The 25,454-nt window shown below is 44.7% G+C and overlaps 1 protein-coding gene across 3 annotated transcripts; it reads right to left on the bottom strand.

Annotated features, from left to right (window-relative positions):
* Positions 1 to 16,608: 16,608 nt before the first annotated feature.
* Positions 16,609 to 24,737, bottom strand: Il36b (interleukin 36 beta). 3 transcript variants are annotated; one of them, XM_037204734.1, is made up of 5 exons: positions 24,598 to 24,737; positions 23,309 to 23,396; positions 21,134 to 21,241; positions 18,026 to 18,165; positions 16,609 to 17,235 (listed from the first exon to the last, which is right to left on the bottom strand). In XM_037204734.1, the coding sequence occupies exons 2-5, from the start codon at positions 23,382 to 23,384 to the stop codon at positions 17,023 to 17,025; spliced, it is 537 nt and encodes a 178-aa protein (XP_037060629.1). In that variant the 5' UTR covers positions 23,385 to 23,396; positions 24,598 to 24,737; the 3' UTR covers positions 16,609 to 17,022. The 3 variants fall into 3 exon arrangements, with proteins under 3 accessions (XP_037060629.1, XP_037060628.1, XP_028724693.1); XM_037204733.1 differs by lacking the exon at positions 24,598 to 24,737 and adding an exon at positions 24,422 to 24,515; XM_028868860.2 differs by lacking the exons at positions 23,309 to 23,396; positions 24,598 to 24,737 and adding an exon at positions 21,752 to 21,785.
* Positions 24,738 to 25,454: the final 717 nt, after the last annotated feature.

Below are 25,454 nucleotides of genomic sequence, written 5' to 3'. Positions count from 1 at the left end.
ATGAGGAGCAAGCCAATAAGCAGCACTCCTCCATGGTCTCTGCTTCAGTTTCTGCCTCCAGGTTCCTGACCTGTTTGAGTTCTTGCCTTGGCTTCTGTGGTGGTTTGAATGAGAATGCCCCATAGACCCATATATTTGCATGCTTAGTCCCTAGCTGGTGGACTGTTTGGAAGGATTAGGAGGTGTGGCCTTGTTGCAAGAGGTGTGTTGCTGGGGTGGGCTTTGAGATTTCAAATACCCACACCAGGCCCAGTGTCGCTCTTTCTGCCTGCTGCCTGAGGATCTGAGAGAATATACAGCTCTCCACTGTGGCTCTAGTGCCATTTCTGTCTGTTTCCCACCGAGATAATAATGGACTAACCCTCTGAAACTGTGAGCAAGCACCCAATTAAATGATTTTCTTTATAAGTTCCACCTTGGTCATGATGTCTTTTCACAGTAATGGAACAGTAACCAAAACAGTTTCCCTTGGTGATGGGCCATGACCAGAATGTGTAAGCCACATAAATCTTTTCCTCTCCAAATTACTTTTGGTCATAATCTTTATAAAAGCAGTAGAAAGCTAACTGCCACAGCCACCATGCCTGCCCAGCACTTACATGGGTACTGGGGATTTGAACTCTGGTTCTCACACTTGAGCAGCAACTACTTTACCCTCCATTCCATCTCCCCAGTCCCGAGTCTCTTAGTTTTTAGAACTAGCAAGATTTCTAAGGAAGGTGGTCCCTTCCAGAAGCAGGTTTTTCAAGGCCCAAATATGGATGGCTAGGACAAACAGGGCCCCATTAATAAAAGTTGTATTCTATGTGTCAGTGCAGAATGCAAATATGTAGTTGAATGAAAATCTCCTGCCCCACCCTGGGATGTGTTTCTGTGAGTATCTTCTGAGTTTTTCCTTTGAACTCATCAACCATAAACTGACTTGGTTTTCATGGGTGGTGAGCATATTCATTTTTGAAGGTTTATCCTTTTCTGTATTCTTTTCAAGTTTCTTTAAAAATATTTTAAATAATTCCTTGAGAATTTCCTACAGTATGTTTTGATCACATTCACTCCATGCCCAAACTCCTCCCAGATGCACCGCTCTTTCCCTACCCACCCAACTTTGTGTCCTCATTTGTTTGTTTGTTTTTAAACCCATTGAGTTCCATTTTTGCTGCATTGCAGGAGGCAGATGCAGTCAGGATTTCCTTTTATTATGTACACACACACACACACACACACACACACACACACACACACGCACGCACATGAAGTTTATTTAGTTCTTTGCAGTGTGGTGGTTGATAAAATAATCTCTTCAGTCCTCCTGGAAAAGACAGTAAGTCAGAGCCCCCTTTACCTTCAGTGAAAAGGGCCATAGCAGGTTCTCTCAGCCATCACCTGTGCTACAAAACTTCAAGAGAGAAACTATTAGAGTCATATATTTTTTACCTAAAATTTGTGCCAAATCCTTCTGAGAACATATCCAGGTAGACTTCAGAAGAACTAGGTGTTACTCATCTTCTACCACTGTGACAACTGAGCACTACAAGAAACAGAACTCAGAACCCCTCTTGCACATTTCTGCTAGATAGCTCTTCTATAATGTTTTTTAAACCAGTTTCTAGTTAGGTCTCTTAAAAGTTATCTGACATCTTTTCCTTGGTTCACTTTCGTTTTTTTGGTTTTTTTGGTTTTTCGAGACAGGGTTTCTCTGTGTAGCTTTGCGCCTTTCCTGGAACTCACTTGGTAGCCCAGGCTGGCCTCGAACTCACAGAGATCCGCCTGGCTCTGCCTCCCGAGTGCTGGGATTAAAGGCGTGCGCCACCACCGCCCGGTCCTTGGTTCACTTTCTAAACAGTAGAAATAACAATGATCTTGGTTTTATAAAACTACAACTGAGGATGGTATTACTGTGTGACTTAACGAGAGAACCAGACCACAAGAGCTGGGCTGAGGCCAAAAGGCAAAGCTTTACTCAGGGTATGACTGTCAGGCTGTCCCCAAGAAAAGGGAATGCAGAACCACCAAAGAGGAGTTTGGGATTTATAGGGTGCTTTTAGTTGGGTGGGAGAAAGGCAGGAGAGTATTAAGGAAAAAGTGACTGTCTCGGGCAAAGGAGACTGCAATAAGCAAAATCTTATGGAGGCTGGGGGGATCTGGAGGCTGTGGTCAAGCTGCTCTGCTGAGACAAGGGGTCATCAGACCTCTGAGAAGTGTACATTGTTCCATTTTCATTGCCCTGAAAGGGCTGGATCCCACATGGGTCACCCATCTTGTGTCTTAGGTGACTCCCTCTTGGGCCAAATATCTGAGCCAGTCCAACAAGTATGATCTCTTCGTCAAGATTTTTCTATGACTGCTTGCCTACCTTGACTGTCTACTGTAACAGGTCTTTCTTGTCTGACTTTCTTTTGAGACTGCCAGCCCCCAAATAATGACACAGAGACTTATTATTAATTATGAAAGCATGGCCTTTAGCTTAGGCTTGTTCCCACCTAGCTCTTATAACATAAATTAACCTGTTTCTATTAATCTATGTTCTACCATGTGGCTTTTTTACCTCTCCTCCATTCTGTATGTCTGACCCCCTCCATATCTTGTTGGCATCTCTCCTGCATGCCCACCTTACCTCTCCTGCCTAGCTATTGGTCATTCAGCTCTTTATTAAACCAATCACAGTGACACATCTTCACAGTGTAAACTAATATCCCACAACAGTCTACTGCATTAAAACCAAGACTTGACATTTAAAAATATTCACATTTTTGTTATTAAAATGATTATCATTCAATATAAACTGTATAAAACATCCAGGTTTTAGGTGAACAGAGACTTATTTTAAGCCTTTCCCCAGAACCTTCCATTTTGAAGGCACCTCTATTTTAGAGCCAAACTCTTAGACCCACAAATAATAACACTTCCTATAAAAAGGGGGTATTAACTGGTCCAATCAATTTAATTTCTATATTGCTATTGATATTTAAAATGTCAAAATACAACAAACTTATAGACATCGCAATCTGTCAGAACTACCTCTATTTCATATCACTGATCCTGATGACCATCTGTCTTATACATGTGGCTAGATGTCCCATAGTACAGGAACTCATCATACCTACCAAACATAAAAACTCTAATTAATGAACTCAAATTCCAGATGTTAAATGCCAAGGAATGAAAGGTTCCTGGAAACCCTGTAGCTTTTTGTCTACATAGGAGTAACTTCGACTCCAGTAACTCTTTTTTTTTTTTTTTTTTTTTTTTTTTTGATTTTTCGAGACAGGGTTTCTCTGTGTAGCTTTGCGCCTTTCCTGGGACTCACTTGGTAGCCCAGGCTGGCCTTGAACTCACAAAGATCCGCCTGGCTCTGCCTCCCGAGTGCTGGGATTAAAGGCGTGCGCCACCACCGCCCGGCACAATTTTTTTTTTTTTTTTTTTGGTTTTTCGAGACAGGGTTTCTCTGTGTAGCTTTGCGCCTTTCCTGGGACTCACTTGGTAGCCCAGGCTGGCCTCGAACTCACAGAGATCCGCCTGGCTCTGCCTCCCGAGTGCTGGGATTAAAGGCGTGCGCCACCACCGCCCGGCTCCCAGTAACTCTTATTAGAGATAAATCAAAGAGTTTGGGTTGACTCTTTTTATCCAAATTATATCAAAACCAGTCAGTCTCCATTGAAAACAACATTTGTGGTGCTTTTTAAAAAATCAGAGAAAAAAATCAGAGAAGTCTAGAGTTCAGGTGAGTGAATAGGCATGGCTGAATTCTCCCATCTTGTAGGGGTAGCATCATGATTTAAAGTTTCACAGCTGCTTCATATCAATTCCGTACTCCATACACAATGCTAATAGCATGACTACATCCTATTGAAATACTTTTCTTTCCAGTCAATGGTATTTAAAGAAAGAGCACTGGGAAGAGTTAGGAACCAGGGTTTGAAGAACTTTCTGGACTCTCGAAAAAGGGATTTGAGTGTATCATCAGACACTAAGTTGGCCATTGGTGACCTGCCCTGGGCTCTAAGGAAGTGAAGCTTGCTGGAAGGAGACATTTTACCAGGACTTCACAACCCTAGAAAAATGTATTCTCTGACTGCAGGGAGATCCCATGTTCAGGAAGGAAAACTTCCAGGCACCCGGCTTGGTAGAACCTGCCAAATGGTTCTGCCATTTTACTCCCTGTTTTCCTATTCTGGGGATTTCCCTCACCTTCTTCCTTTGATATTCTCTGACCTGGTCTGCAACCTGCTCTGTCATGTCCCCTTCCAAAGCCTCACCAGGAATAAGTTTCTAGAGACAGGAACCTGCACACGCCCTTTTAGCCGAAGGCCGGAAGTCCTGCCTCAGCAGTCAGAGCACAGCATGTTTGTTGTCAGAGAAGCCACCAAGACCAAAATGCATGGATACCTGTGTATGGGCCCCTAAGCACTGCTCATCAGGAGGCAGCTGGTACCTGTTCTTACAAATCCCACCATTAAATAAACTCTAGCCATGGATAAGGCTCTTTGACTTCAAGGGAACTACTATTTCTCATTGAGCAGAGAGTTGATGGGACCATAGTCATTGTTCCTCATATCAAGGCTAAGGCTGAGAAAGATTGACGATCCTGCATCATCTAGTAACAAAAGAAAAATCAGCACACTACTCATGAGGCTGTATTGACAAGGCACAGACAAAGCTAGATGCAAAGTATCAGGAACCATATTTATTCCTGCAAGGATTTACTGGTAGAGGAGAATGGCACACACACACAAAAATTGAACACACGATTTAATTATTCATGTAAAATAGCATGATGAATGACTGTTACTTTCTTATTCATACAGAGATTTTTCTTCCCACTATGGGCAGTCAGAACTAGGACTGCTTGGATTCTTAGGCGCCCCAAGAATGAAGCATCTCTTCCCAAATTTGCTGGAGGTTAATAATCAGTGGTCACAGATAAACAGCCACAGTCACAGTTAGGGTTTTTATTGTTGTGAAGAGACACCATGACAATGTCAACTCTTATAAATGAAAACATTTAATTGAGGGAGGTTTATTACAGTTTCAGAGGTTCAGTCCATTATCATCATGGCGTGGAGCATGGTGGCATGCAGACAGACATGGTGTTGGTGTTGAGAATCCTACATCTCAACTCAGAGGCAACAGCAAGTCAACTGAACATCACACTGAAAGAAGCTTGAGCAATGAGACCTCAAAGCCTGCCCCCTAGTGGCACACTTCCTCCAACAAAGTCACACCTCCTAAGAGTGTCACTTTGAAGTGGGCGTGGGGGGGGGACATTTTCTTTCAAACCACCACAGTCACTATGTCCATCCTGGGCCCACAGTACCAGATGAAGGCACTCTATAACTGTCTTAACTTTATACTTTGAGAAGACACAGTCCCTGGATCAACTTCACATTCCTAACCATGATGCAAACCCTGTCCACAGCACACTTTTTGCTTTGATTTTTAAACATTGTTTTACCTAAATGCCACCTAAACACCACTCTTCTCCAAGTTCTCTGATGACTGTCTTCCAGGAGTAAGTCCAAAAGTTGGACTTTGCTGGACTTCAGAGGTGTCTCTGATGATTTTAGACCCATACAGTTAGGACAGTGTGATAAGTATACCTGAACCCATCACAACTGGACCCTGGTGGCACACTCGAGTATGCATCATGATATTCTATCTGAATAATTAAACCACATTTGCTGTCCCAACCAATATTCCATTCTCCTTCACCAGTACTGTTAAGATGCTTATGACTAGTTGGTATTTAAGGCTGAACCCAAATATTAGGCCTATCTAGAGTAAGAAGCATCCATTAATACCAGTGCATTGTGGAGTGGACCAAGGATTAGACTTTTGCTATATTAATTTCTAGTCTCTTGAGAAGGGGTAGGAATCTTTCACCCCATCATCGAGTTAAGCACCAATTGGGAATTAAGACCAAGGCTAGTTTTTTTTTATAGACTAATTTATTATGAAGAATGTGAGTTCATTCTACAAAGACCATGAGGCTGGTAGTCACACCCATTTGTGGGCAGCTTCTCAGTGCCATGTGCTCTGCCTTGTGAGGATGGCCCTCATAACAGTGGAAACAATGAAGGAGGAGTATAATGTGGAGGCTTTCTTCATATCATCTGGTTTTCAGTGGGAAGTAGGTAGACAGCAGCCTGGCCGTGCAATGTGCTTCTCATAAGACCACATAAGATGTATGTTTGGGAGAAACATGGATAGGGTCAGTGATTACAAAGGAGTTGTGCGCAGATAGAGATTCTGTTGCTCTGTGACGTCAAAGGTTGGGAGCAGGATGGTGGATTTTACTTTGAGTAGAGCTAGTCACATTAGTTTTTCATTAGCATATTAAATATCTGAGACAATCAACTTACAAAGAGGAAAGTTTTGCTTGAGCTCACACATCTGGAGGTTTTGATTCATTAACTGACTAGTGCATTCAAAAGATATGTATTAAGGATGTAACAGACTCTACACTGGGGACTGCTGACACAGTGGTTAAATTGGCAAACATCCCAGTGACCAGGTTCCTTATAATGGGGAAAGAAGGGGAAGACAAAGGCAGAAAAATACAGACAAGCTGTGTAAAGAAAGACTGGAGAGAGAAAAATACAAGCGATGGAAGAAGAGAGCTTAGGGCATGGTGTTTAGAAGATGACTCAAAGGAGACAGTGCAGTATAAACCAACCATCCAGGTGTAGGGATGTGAAAGAGCATCATACATGTAAAGGTCTTGAGGCTTTAAAGAACTTGGCATGTTCAAGGAATTGAAAGATTAGCATAACTGTTAGAGAACAAGATTTCCAGAACAGGGAGGTTGTGCCTGATTATCTAGCCAAGTCTGCCAAGTATGTGCAGATGGAAAGACTGGGAGAGTCTAAATATTGGTAGCCATGTAAAAGATGGCTTTAATGGGTACAGCTGAGGACTGAGGGTTCAGCAGCTGACCCCCAATCCAGCTGAACTGTGGTGTTTGCCTGGTGAGTGGTGAGTGGCAGGGTTCTTACACAAGGATGGGTAGAATGAGATGTAGTTCAGAGGCAATCTGAAAAATGAGCTTTCTGATGGAGTGTTGAGCTTTAAGAAAGGGAGGAATCAGTGATGACTCTTTGGTTTCTGTCTTGAGAAACTGAGAAGGAAACTGGGTGTGGGAACAGGCAGGCTGTGGGGAGCATTAATGGCTCCGCTTGCCACATATCTATTTGTAAGCTATGAGACAGTACAAATCAGCACAGTTCCAATCCACAGTGTAGTAGAAAGTTCTAGGCCAAAGATCATCTGTTAGCTTACACCTAGAACTTAAGTTCATGGGACAAGTAGTACCACCTAGTGAAATAATTTGGAAGAAGAAGCAATCAAGGTGACTCCAGAGCAGCCTCAACCTCTAGAAGTCACACGAGGAGCAATCAGGAAGCAGGATTGGGAATAGACACCTAGTTAGGTTGGGAAAACCAAGGCAGGACTTGGTGCAGAATATTTGGTATATGAGTAAAAGGTGTGAGGGGAGTGGGGCTGTTTCTAGCACTGTCTGAGGTGAAATGCTAGTGTCCTCTGGATTAGTCAACAGACAGAGGTGTTGTCAATGATGCTCCAAAAATAGGTTTGGGTGGAAAATCAGACATAGAGTGTGCTGAACAGTGGGTGGCTTATTAATAAGTGGTGAACAAATTACAATAACAATAAGATATACATCTGTTATATTGAGCTAACAAAACTCTTATAATCTAAAAGCAAGCATTAGGCAAGCAAGATTAAAGACATCTTGGAAGTGTTTAAATGGGGAAAAGCCATACCTAAGAAAGAGAGAGAGCTCTATTGAAAATAAAGAATGTACCTACTCCACCGCCCTTCAATTCACTCTTCTATTCTAAAGAAAGCCTTGCATGCATATGCAAGATATGCAGACCTGCAATGAGGTCTTCAGGAAGATACGCATCGCCACTGTTTATGACACAACCTCCCTGTCTATCTCTGAAAGAATGGCCAAGCAACTGACATTGAAACAAGCTTGTTGGAAACTCAGCAGCCACTGTGGAGAGTGAACTAAAGCTGTCCATGCCAGGATATATATCTATTCAAACATATGGCTGAGTGGGGAAGTACATGTAGTCTATCATACCAACCAGGGAAATACATGGGGATAAGAAACACACAAACTTAGAGACACACAACGGCACACAGAGAAGTGCACTGAGTCTTTTCTTTCTTTCTTTTTTTTCTCCCTAGACAAGGTTTCTTTGTGTAGCTTTGGAACCTGTCCTGGAACTCACTCTGTAGACCAGGCTAGCCCCAAATTCACAGAGATCTGCCTGCCTCTGACTCCAGAGTGTTGGGAATTAAAGGCGTGAGCCACCACCTGGCAGCATATTTTCATATTGAATGAACCAGAATGATATCAACACATAATAGTGGCTACCTCTGAGTTGAGGAAAAGAGAAATTAGTATTTTGGGGTATACAATTTAGATCTATTTGATGAATGTATTTTTAATAACAACAGTATTTTAAAGAGTTACTACAGTTATTTGTGTGTGTATGTAAGTGTGCATGTGTAGGTGTTCGTGATTGTGTGTGTGTGTGTGTGTGTGTGTGTGTGTGTGTGTGTGTGTGAAGGTCAGAAGACCACTTGCAGGCTCCAGTTTTCTCCTTCCAGAATGCAGGTACTGGGGGTCAAACTGAGGTCACCAGACTTGGCAGCAAGCACCTTTACCTTCTGAGTCATCTCACTGGCCTGACATGTTTAAAGCGAAAAGAATGAATAGTGTAAAAAGAAATTAGCTTTAACAGAAGTTGTAAGTTTTCAAAACATGAGATCCTTGCCATGTGCTTGGTGACTGAACATCTTCTAGTAAGATAACTAGCATTTGGTTACCTCAGCAAGGTACTGGGCAATCATTACACACACAATGACAATAAATGACGATGACAACGTAGTGAGGGGTAAACTAATGATGGAAATGTGAACTAATCTAGCCACTATGGAGATCAGTATGTAGGTTTCTCAAAGAATTAAAAGTAGATCTACCATGTGACCCAGCTCTGCCTCTCCTGGGTATTTACCTGAAAGGCCCAAGTCAACATGTCACAGAGATACGTGTGCATCAGTATTTGATGCAGCAATATTCACCATAACTAAGTGAGGGAAGAAGCCTTGGTGTCCATCCACAAAGGAATGGACAAAAAGAAGTGTAATAGACACACACATATTACACTTCTTTTGTTCTGTGACTTGCAGAAAAACTTGAGATACAACTTGAGATAATCATATTAAGCAAATGAAGTCTGTTTCGGGAAGACAAATATTCCTCTAGTTTGTGGTTCCTAGATTTTTTTATAGCTACATAAAGCACGTTGAGATATACGTCATGAAAGCAGAAGTGAAATGGCCCTTTGAGACAAAGGTCCAGGAGGGGGTTGTTAAGGAGCAGGAAGGCAAGCGGGTAGAGGCAGCATATGACCAAAGTACATTATATCCAAGTGTCCTTTTGTATGTAGTGCTGTGAGTAATGACTGTCTGCCAGTAAGGAGGAGGGGGAGCTGTCACTTCTCCCTTACGCTAGGACTGGAAGATCTTGCCTTAGAGAAATAGCATTTTGTTACCACACATTTTAAGTTGACATGCACTAATAGTCATCTTTATGGGGACACTCTGTGATGTCTATGTGCATTTGTGCCTTGTGTGATGCCCACTTGTTTCTGTGGCTACTTCCCATCCCTAAAGGTGACCCAAAGGTGGCTTTTACTTCTTCAGCATGTCCACTTTTCCTCCGTCGTCGTCGTTGTCGATAGTGCAAGTGAAACCACTTGCCTGCTGTTTATATTATATTATATTATAAACAAAATCAAGATACCCTTCATGACCCAAGTCAGTGACAGGGGTTGTAGAGACTTTAAAATGGATTTTCCAAATAACAAAGGAAATCGGATGTGAGGAAAGGGAAAGGTGTAGATGTTATCTCAAACATATTGGAGGAAAGAATAGATGGAAGAGAATAAAAGCCTATGAAACAGATTAAATGGCTTTGTACTCAGGTTGCTGGATGGAAGAAATTCAGGGGGAAACTGGAACACAAGGGTGAATCTCCTCTCTAGACACACTCAGCAGTCCTAGGCTTGAATATGGTCACCATGCCTCCAGTTTAGAAGGCAAAATAGCATCAGCATCTTTTGCAGTATTAGACTATTTCATAAACTACAGGAAAAGTCATCAGGACATGTGATTCAGAGATTAGAACAGGAGAGATGGTACCATGTTGCATCCTTTATCCATCTTTTTTTTTTCTTGTGCACAAGTGTGGATACACTAATTCTCTTCAGGCTACAGACAGACAAGGAATTTGTCTTTCTCCTTCAAATCTTAGGGCATGGCTTTATGGAACTGCTTTCAGATATTGACCATGCAGAAACCCATTACTCTTGAGCCTCCTTCTCTGGTCCCTAGCTTACGTTCAAGTGGCAAATACTGTATACATCAATCCAGTAAGGCGAACGGGATATCTGGACACTTCCTGAGTCTGGGGCTGCTCCCTTCTTTTTCCTCCTTCTGCATGGCACCACTCCCCTCCTGTATCAAACACCGAAGATAGCTCAGGTGGACGAGTTGTCTCTCTCCTACTCATGTCCAGTGTCTATGACACTTCTGGACTGTCTATGGACACAACCCAGGACTACATTATGTTTTCAATACCACTGGCCATTCTTTCTATGCACCTCTGTGCTTAGAGAACTCAAAATCTTTGTAGCCTGCCCTACTGTGTGTTGGCCTTCATTGTTGGAAGTCCCTCCTGGTCATCCTTGGAGCCATCTTATTCTTAGTCCTTGCTCTGTCCTAGAAAAATATTGTCTCAACGAATTCTTTGGATTCTTCCCCCTATGTCACTCAGATGTTGTGCATGTACCTAAAGGTATGTGATGGAGGGCTTGGACAAAGTACAAACCCTCAGACTATACCCAGAACACTCTGAGAGGCAGGCAGTGAACACTATTTGCCAGGGGTGGGGGGGGCCTCCAGGAACAGTCAGTTCTGTTCAGTCTGCACCCACCTCTTCCTGAGTGGACATCCTTTCATGGCCACAGTTCCCTAGGGTCACAAGTATCGTATGAAAAAGATGAGGAAATGAAATGAGATGTTACTAAACAGCCTTTCTGTGCTTTTCAGCTCCATGTTCCTTGAGGAACTTAATGTCTACTTAGACATTTCTTGGAGTTGGATGCTGCCCCTGCCCGACATTACAATGTAAGATTTTGCCAACACACTTTGGTATTGATGCAAGACGCACGCTATGCAGTGATAATTTATTTTAGTGACATTTCTTGAGGAATTGTTATGCGGCAGTCAAGAACAGTACAAAGCCAAACAAAAGAAATCTTCCATAAGAAAGTAAAATTGCTGTGACTTCAAAGAAGAAAAGGTGTTGCCTTTGGCTGGAGAGATGAAGTGTGGCCTCCAAACACTTCAGATTTGGGGTGTTAAGAAGACAAAGCAAACAAAAGGAGCTGGCCATCTCTATGAAGAAGCACAGTGGAGGAGTCTCTCCCACATCCCCCAGCTCTGGGAATCCTGCACCAGGCCACAGCTGATGACCTGAAGCAGCCATACGGGGCTCGGTGCACAGATGAGATGCTGCTGCTGAACCAGTGCCCCTTCCCTCTCGCTGTCACCCCTGCAGCCACCAGGAGGAGCCACAGTTGCTGAGCCACCACTCAAGCACCAGCCAGAGCACTGTCCTGCAGCAAGAAACTCAGAGAAGAGCATCGGGACCATGAAGCAGCTCCTAGGAAGGGTTCTCAGTCCCAAGCTTAGGTTAACAGACCCAGCCTACAGCATAGAGCCTCTATTGCTGTGGAGCTGCCTAGGGGCTGAAGGCACGATGGTCATACCACGTGAGCCAGCAGCAGCCTGGAGCTCTAGCGGATCCTGTCCTCAGTCGCCCTGCCTAGCTGAAGGATTACCCTGACTCTGGGAAACAATAGGATATCCAAGAAGAGTCTTGGTAATAGTCCAGTATTTATGGTATTTCAGAAACCAGAGTGTAGTGGGTAGCCATTCCAGCTTTGACCTGGAAGTTCCAACCCCCATTGAGGCTTCGGTAACAGTCACACCTACAAGGCGGGGCTGAGAGAGGACCCTGAAGACCCGAGTTCCGGATGCAGGGGCTCTCTTGGTTCCTGGACCCTGGACACTGGAGGTAGACCGAGCAGAGTTCTCCAGAGAACACTGCCAGACTGCGATACACCTTTCCCAGACCCTGCAACCTACCTATCCTTTCACTTGTAAGTTACGCCACTAAATAAACCTCCCTTCTAACTACGTGGAGTGGCCTTAATAATTTCACCAATACCAGAGACCTTGAACCAGGCCAAAGACTAGTTACAATGACTATTTGCATAGAAAGCTCTTTAAACAATATATACATACATATGTATATATACATATGTATGTATATATATACGTGTGTGTGTGTGTGTGTGTGTGTGTGTGTGTGTGTATGTTGGTGTTCATAATCCATGCTAGGATTGTGTTAATGTCTGTGGTACATGCAGCCTCTAGAGGTCAGAATGAAGTCCATGGTTTGTGATGCCACCAGAGACTGTATGGATGTGGGACATACTGTGTGACACACTACAGTTCGCAATGCTACTTCAATACATAATGGTGTGACGGGGAGGTGGGAAGAATGGAAAAACAGAGCGGTGTGTGTGTGTCTGTCTGTCTGTATGTATGTATGTATGTGTGTCTGTGTGTGTCTGTCTGTCTGTCTGCCTGCCTGTCTGTCTGTGTCTCTGTGTGTGTCTGTCTGTCTGCCTGCCTGTCTGTCTGTCTGTGTCAGTGTGTGTGTCTGTTTGTCTGCCTGTCTGTGTCTGTGTGTGTGTCTGTCTGTCTGCCTGCCTGCCTGTCTGTCTGTGTGTGTGTCTGTGTGTGTGTCTGTGTGTGTGTGTCTGTGTGTGTGTGTGTCTGTGTGTGTGTAGGATGTCCAAGATGGAGAATGGTTCATTTTCTGGATTGGGCCTTCTCAAGGACCTCCAAGGTCCATGCTGCCACCAGAGGCCAGGTTGTCGTACATGATCCAGGCTACAGCCCAGGCTGTGCTGCTATCTATGGTCTGGGCTGCCCCAGCAGGCTATGTTGATGCCCGTTGTTGCTATCCAAGGCCATGTTAGTGTCTGTAGTCCAAGATGCCACCTGGTGCCATGTTGATGTTCATAGTCTCTGTTACTGTCAGAGGCCATGCCAGCCTCTGTTGCCTGCGCTACTGTGGGAAACCATATGCAAGTCCATGATCCATGCTGCTACTGGTTGTTATGAGCAAGGAAGCATCCGTTGCAGTGGTATTGATGACCACAGACTCATAACTGAGAATGAAAGACATTGAAATCTTCTACAACAACCTCTCCTCCTCCCCTGCCCCAATAAGAAACAGTCTACACAGGAAACCAATGAGGAGAGTTCTTAAAAATTGTGATAAAGATGCTGAGGTATAGCTCTTCACAGTTGTCGGTTGCTAGTGGGGGGATGGGAAAGGACTCAGTTATTTTTAAGGGGCTAGCAACTAAGAGTTTGACCATGTTCTGATGGGTACATGGGCAACACAAATTGTATTTGGTGTATTTGGGGGGGGGCAGGCCACAAGGGTGGGAGAGTAGACCTAGGTGGAATGGGAAGTAAGTGTGATTGGATGCATTGTATGAAATTCCCAAATGAGCAATAAAAATAATATAATAGGGAAAAAGAAAGAAGAAGAGATAACAGGCCAGTTGGTGGTGATGCACACCTTTAATCCCAGCACTTGGGAGACAGAGGTAGGCAGATCTCTGTGAGTTCGAGGCCAACCTGATTTACAGAGCAAGTTACAGGATTTGCCAGGGCTACACAGAGAAACCCTGTCTTGAAAAACTGAGAGAGAGAGAGAGAGAGAGAGAGAGAGAGAGAGAGAGAGAGAGAGAGAGGTCATATCAGTTGGGCTATGCAGTGCTGTATATGTTAGAGTCACATGTGAAGGCATTAGCTTCTGTTAATTTCTATGCAGAGGGAAGAAATCCAACACAGGTATGGACAGTAGAAAAGAAAAATAGAATATCCTTTTCCAGAGCAGATCCTGAGGTAAAGGTATGAATGTGTGGCAATGGAAAGTTATTCCAGGGACCAAAAAAGCCAGCTCATGTACCAGGGATGGATCCTGATCCTACTGCCAAGGGGGCCCTTGAGCAGATCAAACTACACAACTATCCCAATTATGCAGAGGGCCTACTAGTCCAGTCCCAGGGAGGCTCCACAGCTGTTGGTGTAAAGTTCATGAGTTCCCACTAGTTTGGTTTGGTTGTCTCTGCAGGTTCCCCATCATGATCTTGATGCCCCTTGCTCATAGAATCCCTCTTCTCTCTCTTCAACTAGACTCCTGGTGCCACTACCTATAGTGGGACACCTTGCACAGCCTTGATGAGGAGGACGGGCTTGGACCTGCCTCTACTGAATGTACCAGGCTCTGCTGACTCCCCATGGGAGGCCATACCTTGTTGGAAGAGGGAATGGGGGATGAGTTGGAGGAGGGAGCCTGCAGGGGCAAGAGGAGGGAAGAGAAGGGGATCTGTGGTTTGTATGTAAAATGAATTTAAAAATTCCTTCAATAAATAAATAAATAAATAAGGAGAGAGATGGGAGGGAGGGAGGGAAGGAGGCAGGGAAGGAGAGAGGGAGGGAGGGAGGGAGGGAGGGAGGGAGGGAGGAAGGAAGGAAGGAAGGAAGGAAGGAAGGAAGGAAGGAAGGAAGGAAGGAAGGAAGGAAGGAAGGAAGGAAGGCAGGCTACTCCAGGGAAGAAGAGTTGGAGTTGGAGCTGGGGAATTGAAAAGGAAAATGAGAGAGATCAATGCAGGGAGGAGTCTCCAGTTCAGTTTTTGGGACTCCACCTTATTCCTACTGAGACCTGCTGAGGGACAACAGAGAGAGTATCACAGAGTTGTGCTGGAGAGGAAGAGAAGAGGGTAGCTATCCTTGACCTGCTCCCACACACATTGGTCAAGGGTTCTCCATAGGACACATCTACATTTGTGCATGTGTGAGCACCAAGCAGGGCCTGCAACTGTCCTTCCCCAGATGTCCTAGGGAACAGGAAGAGATGACCAATGTGACTGAGATAGCAAGCTTCTGTGGTACGTTGGCCCCCATAAGCTCATAAGGAGTAGCACTATTAGGAGTTATGGCTTTGTTAGAGTAGATGTGGTCTTGTTGGAAGAAGTGTGTCACTGTGGGGGCTGGCTTTGAGGTCATTTTGCTCAAGCTACACCTAGTTCAGTTCACTTCCTGCAGATTAAAGATGTAGAATTCTCAGTTCCTTCTCCAGCACCATGTCTGCCTGCACACTACCATGTCCCACCATGATGTTAACAAACTGAACCTCTGAACTGTAAGCCAGCCCCAATTAAATGTTTTCCTATAAAAGAATTGCTGCCGGGCGGTGGTGGTGCACACCTTTAATCCCAGCACTCGGGAGGCAAAGCCAGGTGGATCTCTGTGAGTTCAAGGCCAGCCTGGGCTACCAAGAGAAACCCTGTCTCGGAAAACCAAAAAAAAAAAAAGAAGAATTGCTGTGATCATGGTGTCTCTTCACAGCAATAGAAACCCTAATTAAGACACTGTCATATAATGCCTTCTTGAAGCTTGTTGCCTAATAATGACAGGACTAAGAGGTAAGCTATGAGATGTAAGGCAGGATTCAAGGAACATCCTGAACAGCATCACTGGTGATGCTGTTACAGGAGATAATGCCAACACAGGTTTTGGAACATATTTCTCCTGGCCAAGAACTTTGAGCTCAGCAGTGGGTCTGCAGCATTACAAGGCCTAAGGCACTGCTTTGCATATTGGGGTCTGAAGGAAGAGAGATGCCCACGCTCATGTCTGTATTCAGGATTTCATAGTCTATTGCAATCCATGTGGCTTCTAGCTAAAGTATCCCTCTATCTTAGTCACTGTTCAGTTGTTGTGAAGAAGCACCATGACCTTGCCAACTCTTATAAAAGAAAACGTTTAATCGGGGGCTTGCTTACAGTTTCAGAGGTTAGTCCATCATCAATCATCATGGCAGGGATCATGGCAGCATGCAGGCAAATGGGGTGCTGGAGAAGGGGCTGAGAGTTGTGTATCCTGATCCATATATAGGCAGAGAGAAAGACTCTGGCCTGGCAATGGGCTTTTGAAACCTCAAAGTACATTCTCAATGACATACTTTCTCCAACAAGGCCACAGCTCCTAATTCTTGTAATCCTTTCAAACAGTTCCACTCCCTGGTACCTAAGCATTCTAAGTCTATAGGGGCCATTATTATTCAAACCCCCAAACCCTCACACAATAGGCAACTGACTTTAAACTAGCCCACCGACACTCCTGAAATTCCAGAAAACACAAGAAAATATCAGAGCTGACCCTTCAACTTCCAATCACTTTACAAGGTTAAATAAAGACAGTATAATTAGTTTGAAATCCAAATAGATGTGAATTACTCTTTGAAAGTTGGACCCAGTTTATATTCAGTTTGGTTAACAGTCACCATAATAAAAATGTACATTGTGTGTCAAATTATTAGCTGATGATGTTCTGAATCTATTGTGATCATCAAGACACAGAAAATGTTCTTTTATATTTATTGCCTCATTCTTGATATTTACCTTTTAGGTATTTGTCATATTTACAACAAACATACATAAAGTTAAGAAGGAAGACTCTTGCATTGACTGCTTGGAATCCACATCTCTGCACCATGGGCTGCTGTGAGCACAGGGAGGGAGAGTTGCATGTAAGAAGACGGTGACTTGACTGTACGTGGTAGCTGAACGGATGGTGAGGCAAGATCAGGAAAGGATGAAAGTGATTCTTGGGCTTCACACTGGAATGATGTTCAGATGAGGCATTTCAGAAATGGATGTCTGGAGAAGAGGTGACGTGGTGGTCTTTTAAGATGCCTTGCTGTGTTTTCAAGTAAAAGATTCTCCAACTATTTGAGTCTTTGTCCTGGACTCAGCCACATATGTCCCATGCTGGATTCTAATTCTCAGACTCTAAGTAGAAGTTAGTGTTATTAACTTCACCCCTCTGCTGTGTGAGAATGATTGCCTGTCTTGCTGTGGAAGGGGTGGCTATGAACCAGCCAGGATAGGCGACTGACTGAAAGGCAGAAGTGGAGCCCTCTGTGCTGTGGTAGAAGAGAAAGGCTTTCTGTGCTTTATTCTCATTGTAGATGTCCATGATGTCTACATCCTAGGATAAGAAAGAGGCTTGTTAGTGAGGAGGACCAGGGAGGGGCTACAGCAACCGAGCACTAAGTGCACATCATGGGAGTAAATGCTATGCCCAGTAGGAGGGACGTGGGTCAGGGATACAGGCAAAGGAAAAGACAGCAAGCTTTCAGAACAGGCACCCAGGAGTTTCCAAATCGCCTGGCTTTTTCCAACCATCCCATGATACAAGGGGGTATGGATTCTTTGAGACATAGTGTTCCCTGGAAAAGAATGGGGTAGCGGTGGAAGGCTTCGGATATGCATCCATCTACAGTTTTGCGCCAGCCAGCCTGAATTCCCAACCTCTAAGTGAATGTATGCATTGCAATTTCCGTCATTAGCAAGGGATGAGACTTTTATCTATAAATATTTTCTTTTAGCACACAGATACAAATATGCATTATGAAAAGTCCAGATTAGCAATCTTTTGCCTAAGTGTGGCATATTAGCATCATCTCTGAGGATGTCTAGGAGAAAGTTACAAAATGACTACAGATGGAAAAGCCACTGTTCCTTCACTGTTCAGAAACATTTCCATGGTTTGATGCTCTGCTTTTCACATTTAAATCCTGTTCTCTGGGGTTAGAAAAATAAGTGCTGTATCTACTCAGTGGCATTGTTACTTATTTGGGGACCAGCCAGGTGAGGGTTCCTTTCCTACTCTGAAGAGTGCAAACTTGCAGGGATATCATTTTTATTCTGTAACCTGATAAGCCACCTTAAATAAAAGTCTAATTGATATACCTCCCTCGCCAGCTGCAGTTACTCACCTTAAGCTGCAAAGTTGGTGTGCCCCCGATTTCAGCACAGAAGAGGCAGAGACTTTTGCTCTCGATTCCCAGGAAAACTAGATTACCTTTTTCATTGTCTTGGAATTCTGTATCTCTACATGCTATCAAGCTAAGGATGACTAGAAACACAAGGAAAATGGGGGAGAAGTCAGGCTCCCTGATAGGAATTCTAGCCATGTCCCCATGTTCACGCATGCCCCGACGAGAGACACTTAGGCATTTCCACCTAGTCATTTCAGGTTCATATGTCCTATGTAATCTATGTGCTGCATGGTCACATAAATTACATGCAGCGTGACCACATGTTCTATGCACATGCATGGAGTAGCCACATGGGCTCATGTGCGCATGTGCAGGGTAGTCCTTAAAAGGCAGATCCCATGTACCCTCCCTCTCCTCTTCACATGTCTTTCCAGCAGGCCTGATCACACCCTGTCCTTTTCTCCTTTTCTTAATGAAACTCTTGTTAGTGGGTTTTTACTGTGTTCTGTGACTTTTCCTTGCAGGGTAAGAGTGCTGCTAAAACCAACACTCCCCCCCAAAAAAAAAAAATTTAGTCCTTTGAGACACACCCTGTTAGCCCTCCAAATCATCATCATCATCATCATCATCATCTTTATCATCATCATCTTCTCCATCAAAGCTCCCCACATTAGCCACATAATGATGATTATTAGTTGCTCTTTTGAGACGAATTTCCTTTTTCTTCTTGACACCAGAACCTCAGTTGTCACCTGGGCACATTGTTCTCAAAAATAAAGATATTTTCCATTCATTTGGTTATTTGTCCCTGTGCTTTATCCAACCTTGGTTTCAACAATTCTCACTCATATAAACCCTCCTCTTTCTCACTAATTAGACTCCCAGCACTCCACCCGGGGCCTAGCCTTGGATGTCTGCATCCAGATTTCTCAGTCCTTGGATGGGGTTTATGGCACAACTATTAGGGTGTTTGGCCATCCCATCACCAGAGTAGGTCAGTCCCGGCTATCTCTCCACCATTGCCAGCAGTCTTTTGTGGGGGTATCTTTGTGGATTTCTGTGGGCCTCTTTAGCTCTTTGTTTCTTCCTTTTCTCATGTGGTCTTCATTTACCATGGTCTCCTATTCCTTGTTCTCCTTCTCTTTTCTTGATCCAGCTAGGATCTCCCTCTCTCTTTCCCTCGACCCTCGCCCTTCATTGCTCCCACTCATGTCCTATGAACCAAAGGCTGAGGGGCCCCCAACTGGATCAGGCCCTCTGAATAGGTGAGACAGTCGATTGGCTTGATCTGTTTGGGAGGCATCTAGGCAGTGGTACCAGGTCCTGGGCTCATTGCATGAGTTAGCTGTTTGAAACCTGGGACTTATACAGGGACGCTTGGCTCAATCTGGGAGGAGAGGACTGGACCTGCCTGGACTGAGTCTATCAGGTCGATCCCAGTCCTGGGGGAGACCTTGATCTGGAGGAGGTGGGAATGGGCAGTGGGCTGGGGGGAAGGGGAGGGGGCAAGAAGGGAGAGAACAAGGGAATCTGTGGCTATTATGTAGAATTGAATAGTATTGTAAAATAAAATAAAATAAAATTTTAAAAAAAGGAAAAAATAAAAAAAATAAAAAATAAAGATATTTTACTATCGTTGCATCTAAATAAAGTCATGCACTTAATGTGGCCCCTGATATATGAGTGGAAGTATCCTGTAGGGTTTCTAAAATGGTTCCTTCAGAGATTAGACTCACCTGGAAATACTTCACGTGTCACATCTTGTCACCTACATCAAGTGATAGCTTAGGTAAACTTAAGATTGGTGAAGCAGAAAGATAGAATACTTGGCCTCTGGTGGCGTCATGGAGCCAACATGGAACCCAGTCTGGCCTGACCCACTAGTTTCATATATGAAAGAAATAAACCACTATCTTATTTAAGTTCCCATTGTGTGAGTTTTCTATCAGTCTTGGTTGAATTTAATTATCTAATAATTTAGGAGGAGATTCCCAAGAGTTTGGGCATTATGTATCTATTTCTTGGTAGAGGACAGGAAACAAATCCATTCAAAATTTACTTACTAACTATCCACCTAGGACAAAGTACTATGTGGACATTGGAGATTTGGCTTAGGGCAAGATATGAAATACTCAACTCAAAGTCTCATATAATGAAGGCTTGCACATGACCTGGTGGCACTATTGAGACATGATCAGATCATGAGAGTTCTAACTCCATCAATGTATTAATCCATTAATAAGTTCACAGTTGAATGAGTTATTAGATGCAGGACATAATTGGTCTCTGGTGATGTTTCTTTAAAACAACAAGGTTGGAAACTCCCCACAACTTCCTGTCCAAAACATGAGGAGAGTAGCTCTTTTCCACCTTACCATGTGTCTGTTTTGGCACAGGCCTAAAAAGGCAATGAAGCTAGCAGAAGACTCTGAAAACTCTGAATTTATTAGCCCAAATCAACATTTAAGTATTTTTTAAACTATTTTTGTTGATGGTGAGGATAGGCTGTCATATTAATGAAAAACCAACTATCATAAATGATAGAAGGAATAGAAAGTGGGAATGAAGAGGAAGTTTTAGTATTGAGACTGGGGATATGATATGAGGGGCCTCTCTGTGATGGGCAAGGTTAAGAGAGGAATTAAATAAAACATGGAAGTTTTAAAGACATGAGACAAGGCTAAGATGGATTTCCTTTTGATGGGAAGAAGGAATGTTTCACCATTATTAGAAGCAGAGATGCCAAGAGAGAAGAGCATGTAACTTTGACAGTGGAAAGATGAGAGAGTTTGAATCTATGGATGTGGGTAGATGCCAGCTGGAATGTAAAGGAACGCCATTCTAAAAGGAAACAGGGATTGTGAACACAAATCTTTCCTATTTGAAGACACTTTAGTGAGGGGAGTCGTCGGCCCTTGCACTGTCATTTCTATGTCTGCTTTCCTCTGTAGCAGGGGGACCATCTTTTTCTCCTCGCCTTGCCTTTCCTCTGAACATCAGATTGGTGACCAGGTAAGAAAGAGCAGAAGGCTTGTGCAGGCTCATGTCCACTCGCAGTGGACCTGATGGTTTTCAGGAGTAACCGTACCCTCGCATGTCACTTACCAGGCTTGACATTGTTGCTAGCAGGCACTGCTATTAGAGAATTTCCTGTCAGGACCCACACCATATGCTGGGAGTCATGGATCTTGTAGGTTCTGGGATATAGTTGACCTGTCAGATAACAGAAAAGCACAAGACACAGGTGTGGGTACAATTAGCTTTAAGGTTTGGGCTCCATTCTAATAACAATGAATTATGAATTTCTGTCATAGATATTGTTTTGAGAAGAAATGGCCATAAAAACAAAGGAAGGGAAACAGGGCAGGGCTGGTGTATGGATCAAGGCACAGAAAAGAACTGAATACATTCCTGGTTGCAAGAGATGTTCGACTCTTGCCAGTTTTTCTGAAGTTATTTTTTCCTGATTTACAAAGTCTCTGCATAGCAACAACAACCAAAACTGCTTAAACCAGTCATCAGTATGTGTGTAATCTCCTTCTTTATCGTTTTAATCAAAATGCACATGCAACTCTTTTTTTTTTTTACATAATCCTTTATTGATTCTTTGGAAATTTCACATCATGCACCCCAATCCTGCTCTCCTCCCAGTCCCTCCATATCTGCCCCTCACCCCTGCAGCATGCCCCTTCAAACTTAATTCAAAACAAACAAAAAACTCACTTCGCTCCTCCATCTTTCCGACACCTTCTTCATCCTAGTGGCATTGGGAACTGCAGTGTGTCATACAGTAGACCCTTTTGTCCAATCAGCCCCACCAACAAAACATTCATTGCAATGAGTCTGGTTCAAGACTTCTGGCCTCTGGCACACTATCATCACTGGGCCCTCACTGAAACTCCTCTCGGATATCCTGTTGTTGCCCTGAGTCATGGAGATCCTGTGGTTATCATTCCACAGGACCAGTCCCACACGGATGCCCAGGGTCTAGGCCACATCCTGTGGCCATGTTGGTGTCCTAGGGCCGTGCTGCCGCTGGGGCCATGGTGTGGTCTGTGCCAGAGCTGCTGCAGAGGGCCATGACTAGGTCTGTGTGGCCCTACAGCAGCCAGGGTCTATGTTGATGTCTGTGCCTCCTGATACCATCAAAGCCAATGCTAGAGGTCTAGGCCACAGCCTGCGACCTTATTGGTGTCTGAGGACCTCACTACAACAGGGGCCATGCCAATCTGGCATACGCTGCTACCTGGGGCTATGGTGACATCCAAGCCCAGGCTGATACCAAGGACCATGTCTGGGTCTGTGGTCCTACCACAGTCGGGGTCTGTGTTGATGTCTGTGGCCCATGTAACCATCAAAGGCCACACAGATACCCAAGGTCTGGGCCGATCCTGTGGCCATGTTGGTGTCTGAGAGCTGATCTGGGTGGTCTACACAGCCACACAGGGCCATAGTGTCATCCAGACCCAGGCTACTTCAGTGGGTCATGTCTGCATCAGTGGCCCAACAGCAGCCAGGGACTGGGCTGATTGTCCATTGCTCGTGTAACCACAGAGGGTCATAGGAACTATGTGTGTTGAAATCTGAGGCCTGTGCTGAGCCAGCTCTACCCTTCACCGGTCCTGGGATAGCTGGCCCTGCCCCTTGCTGGACACTGCAGCAGGAAAGCTAATCCCACCCACCATGGGAGAGGGGACACCATCCCCTCTTCACCCTACCTCCTTACCACAGGCATGGGAGAGTAGGCCCCAATGGCATGGGCTTAGGAAAGCTAGCTCTGCCCCATTGCCTGAAGGGGTGGGGTCCAAGTGGCCAGGACCAACTAGCTCAGCTACCACCCAGAGCCACATCCTGGGCCTTGAGTTAGACCACTTTAACATCTGTCCCAACTATGGCTTGCTGTAATGCGTGAAGGAACAAGCAAGTCTATGTATAACTAATAAGAAAAGAACTAAGTGCCTTGAGATTTCAATATGTAGGTTTCTGGGTATTTCAGCCAGAACAAAGAGATTTGTAGTTAAGAAAGTGAAACAGGCCAGGCGGTGGTGATGCACGCCTTATTTAATCCCAGCACTCAGAAGGCAGAGGCAGGAGGATCTCGGTGAGTTTCAAGCCAGCCTGGTCTACAGAGTGAGTTCCAGGACAGCCAAGGCTCCACAGAGAAACCCCGTCTCAGGGAGTGGGGAGGGAGAAAGAAAGTAAAACAGGCCCCTTCAACCCTATTGTCTTTGGCGAGAGTAAATGGAGATTGATCCAAACTGGTTTGTGATTCACACTTACTTTCTTTGTGCATCTCACCCCATTCAGAGCTTTCATTAGGAGGATAAAGTTCACTAAAGGGTGGACAGGAAGCCATTGTTGCCTGGCCCTGAGAAAGAAAGAGAAAAGAAAAAATATTCTTCTCTTATAGGCTCCTAGAATTGTATGAAAATTCTTTAGTAAGAGCTTCCCTAAGCCCTCACCCCATATTCACATTAAAATGTTTTAATGACCTATCTATTGTATTTATGTATATGAGTGTTTTGCTTGCCTGGATGTATGTGCACCAAGTCTGTGCCAGGTGCCTGTGAAGGTCAGAAGAGGAAGTGCAATCATCTGGAACCAGAATTATAGACAGTTGTGAGCTGCCCAGTGTGGGTGAACCCTGGTCCTCTGGAAGAGCAGCAAGTGCTCCTAAGCACTGAGCCATCTTTCTAGTCCCCAGATTAAGGTTTTAAAGTGTACCTAGACAAAACAAATTTCAAGGCCAGCAAGCCCTGAATAGATGCTCCCATCCCTTTAGTGACTGGTGTGGTCCTAGGTCTCCAGGCGGTGATGGCTTTGAAATGCCATCCACTGCCACATCTGGATGGTGAGGAAGTTCCATCACCCCAGGTGCCTTTTGTGCACCAGGCTTAGAGGAAAGCAGAGTGTGCCCGTCCGTCCATCTGTGTTCTAGCTCTCCCCACAGCTAGTGAAGACTACAATTCCTGCTATTAAGCTGAGAATTCCTGAGCATCTTTCAGCAAACGTGCCTCTCTGACTTGTGTATTCCTTTACTCTTCGTCCAGAGAGGCGCCACCAAGGATTCTACAAGTGGGCCAGGCAGGACCCAGAGATAACCCCAGCTACAGTTAATATTCTGATCCCGCCCCTTGGCACCACCCTATGCCCTGATGTATCTTAAGGGAAAATTCCACTCATTTCCCTCTCTCCCCTTCCGCTTGGCTCCCATGAGGTATGTGCACCTTCGAACTCCCCCCCTCTCCCCCTGTCCTCTCCTCTCCTCTCTCTCTTCCCCTGTCCTCTCCTCTCCTCTCTCTCTCCCCCCTCCTCTCCTCTCCTCTCCTCTCTCTCTCTCCCTCTCTCTCTCTCCCCATCTCTCTCTCCCTCTCCCCCACCCCCACTAAATACCTCTTCATTGAGCACTGTCTGCAATGGTGTTTCTGTACTGGGCATCTTGGCTCTCTGCCCACCAGAGCCTTCTTTATACAATCATAAGATCCATGGCAAGGTCTCCAGACGCACCCAGGGCTAGACAAAAAGCAGGGAAAGTTTTCCCTCAGAAGGCTCAAATAGCAAAAATTTACCTTTGTCCAAAGAGGTTCTTGTCTCTGGAATCAAAGCTTTGGCTGCAGCTGTACCTGCAGGCACTGAGAACCAGTCTGGGACTCCAGGACTTTAAATTAGCAAGACCACAGCCCTGTCTCCTGACCCTGGGTGTGCCCGCTTTAGCAAAAAGCCTACACTGGCAAGGAGGGCCTGTGGGACCTTGGAGGGGAGGCAGGGAGGCAATACAGGTGGAACTGGTCTGGGCTCCTGGAGAAACAAAAGCAGAGCACACACCAGAGAACAACAGTGAGGAAATGCACAGGCTAGAAGCTGAGTCTGGGTAGAGAACACGGGCTCTGGACTGCCTTGAAGCAGAGGTGTGGCTGTCTTGACTCAGTGAACAGCATGACACCAGAGCACTATTTACAAGGCAAATGTAAATATGTAAATATGGCAAATCTCAGTCCTGATCTCAGGAGTTTTACATATTTAGTATGCCACAGCTCCTGAGAGCTTGTTGTCTCTGGTAAAGTTGTAAGGGCTCTCCTTTCCCAAGTAATCTTTTAACCCTCACAATCGTCCCTTACAGGCCCTTGGTCTTTCTCACAGAAGAAACCAAGCCCTGAGAGGTGACAAAAAAAAAAAAAGCCACATAAGTGCCAGTCAGTCCCACTGTCCAGCCAATGCGAAGGCAAGTGTTTCCTCCTGGGTACTGTGTGATGTGTTCACTGAGGGGCTTGATCTTCTGTGTACTGTGTTAGAAACACCAAGGGAGCAGATGAAGATGCTATGAAAGAGTTTCGGGCTTGTGAGTTCCTAACTCTGCAGCACAAGTCAGATGCAGCCTGGACATTGACGACAGAAGGAAACTTTCAGTCCTGGAATAATATTGTGG

The sequence above is a fragment of the Peromyscus leucopus genome, chromosome 4 (assembly GCF_004664715.2).
Source record: "Peromyscus leucopus breed LL Stock chromosome 4, UCI_PerLeu_2.1, whole genome shotgun sequence".
Lineage (NCBI taxonomy): Eukaryota > Metazoa > Chordata > Mammalia > Rodentia > Cricetidae > Peromyscus > Peromyscus leucopus.
The sequence above is the reverse complement of the archived record's forward strand: the minus strand, read 5'-3'. Positions and strand labels throughout refer to the sequence as shown.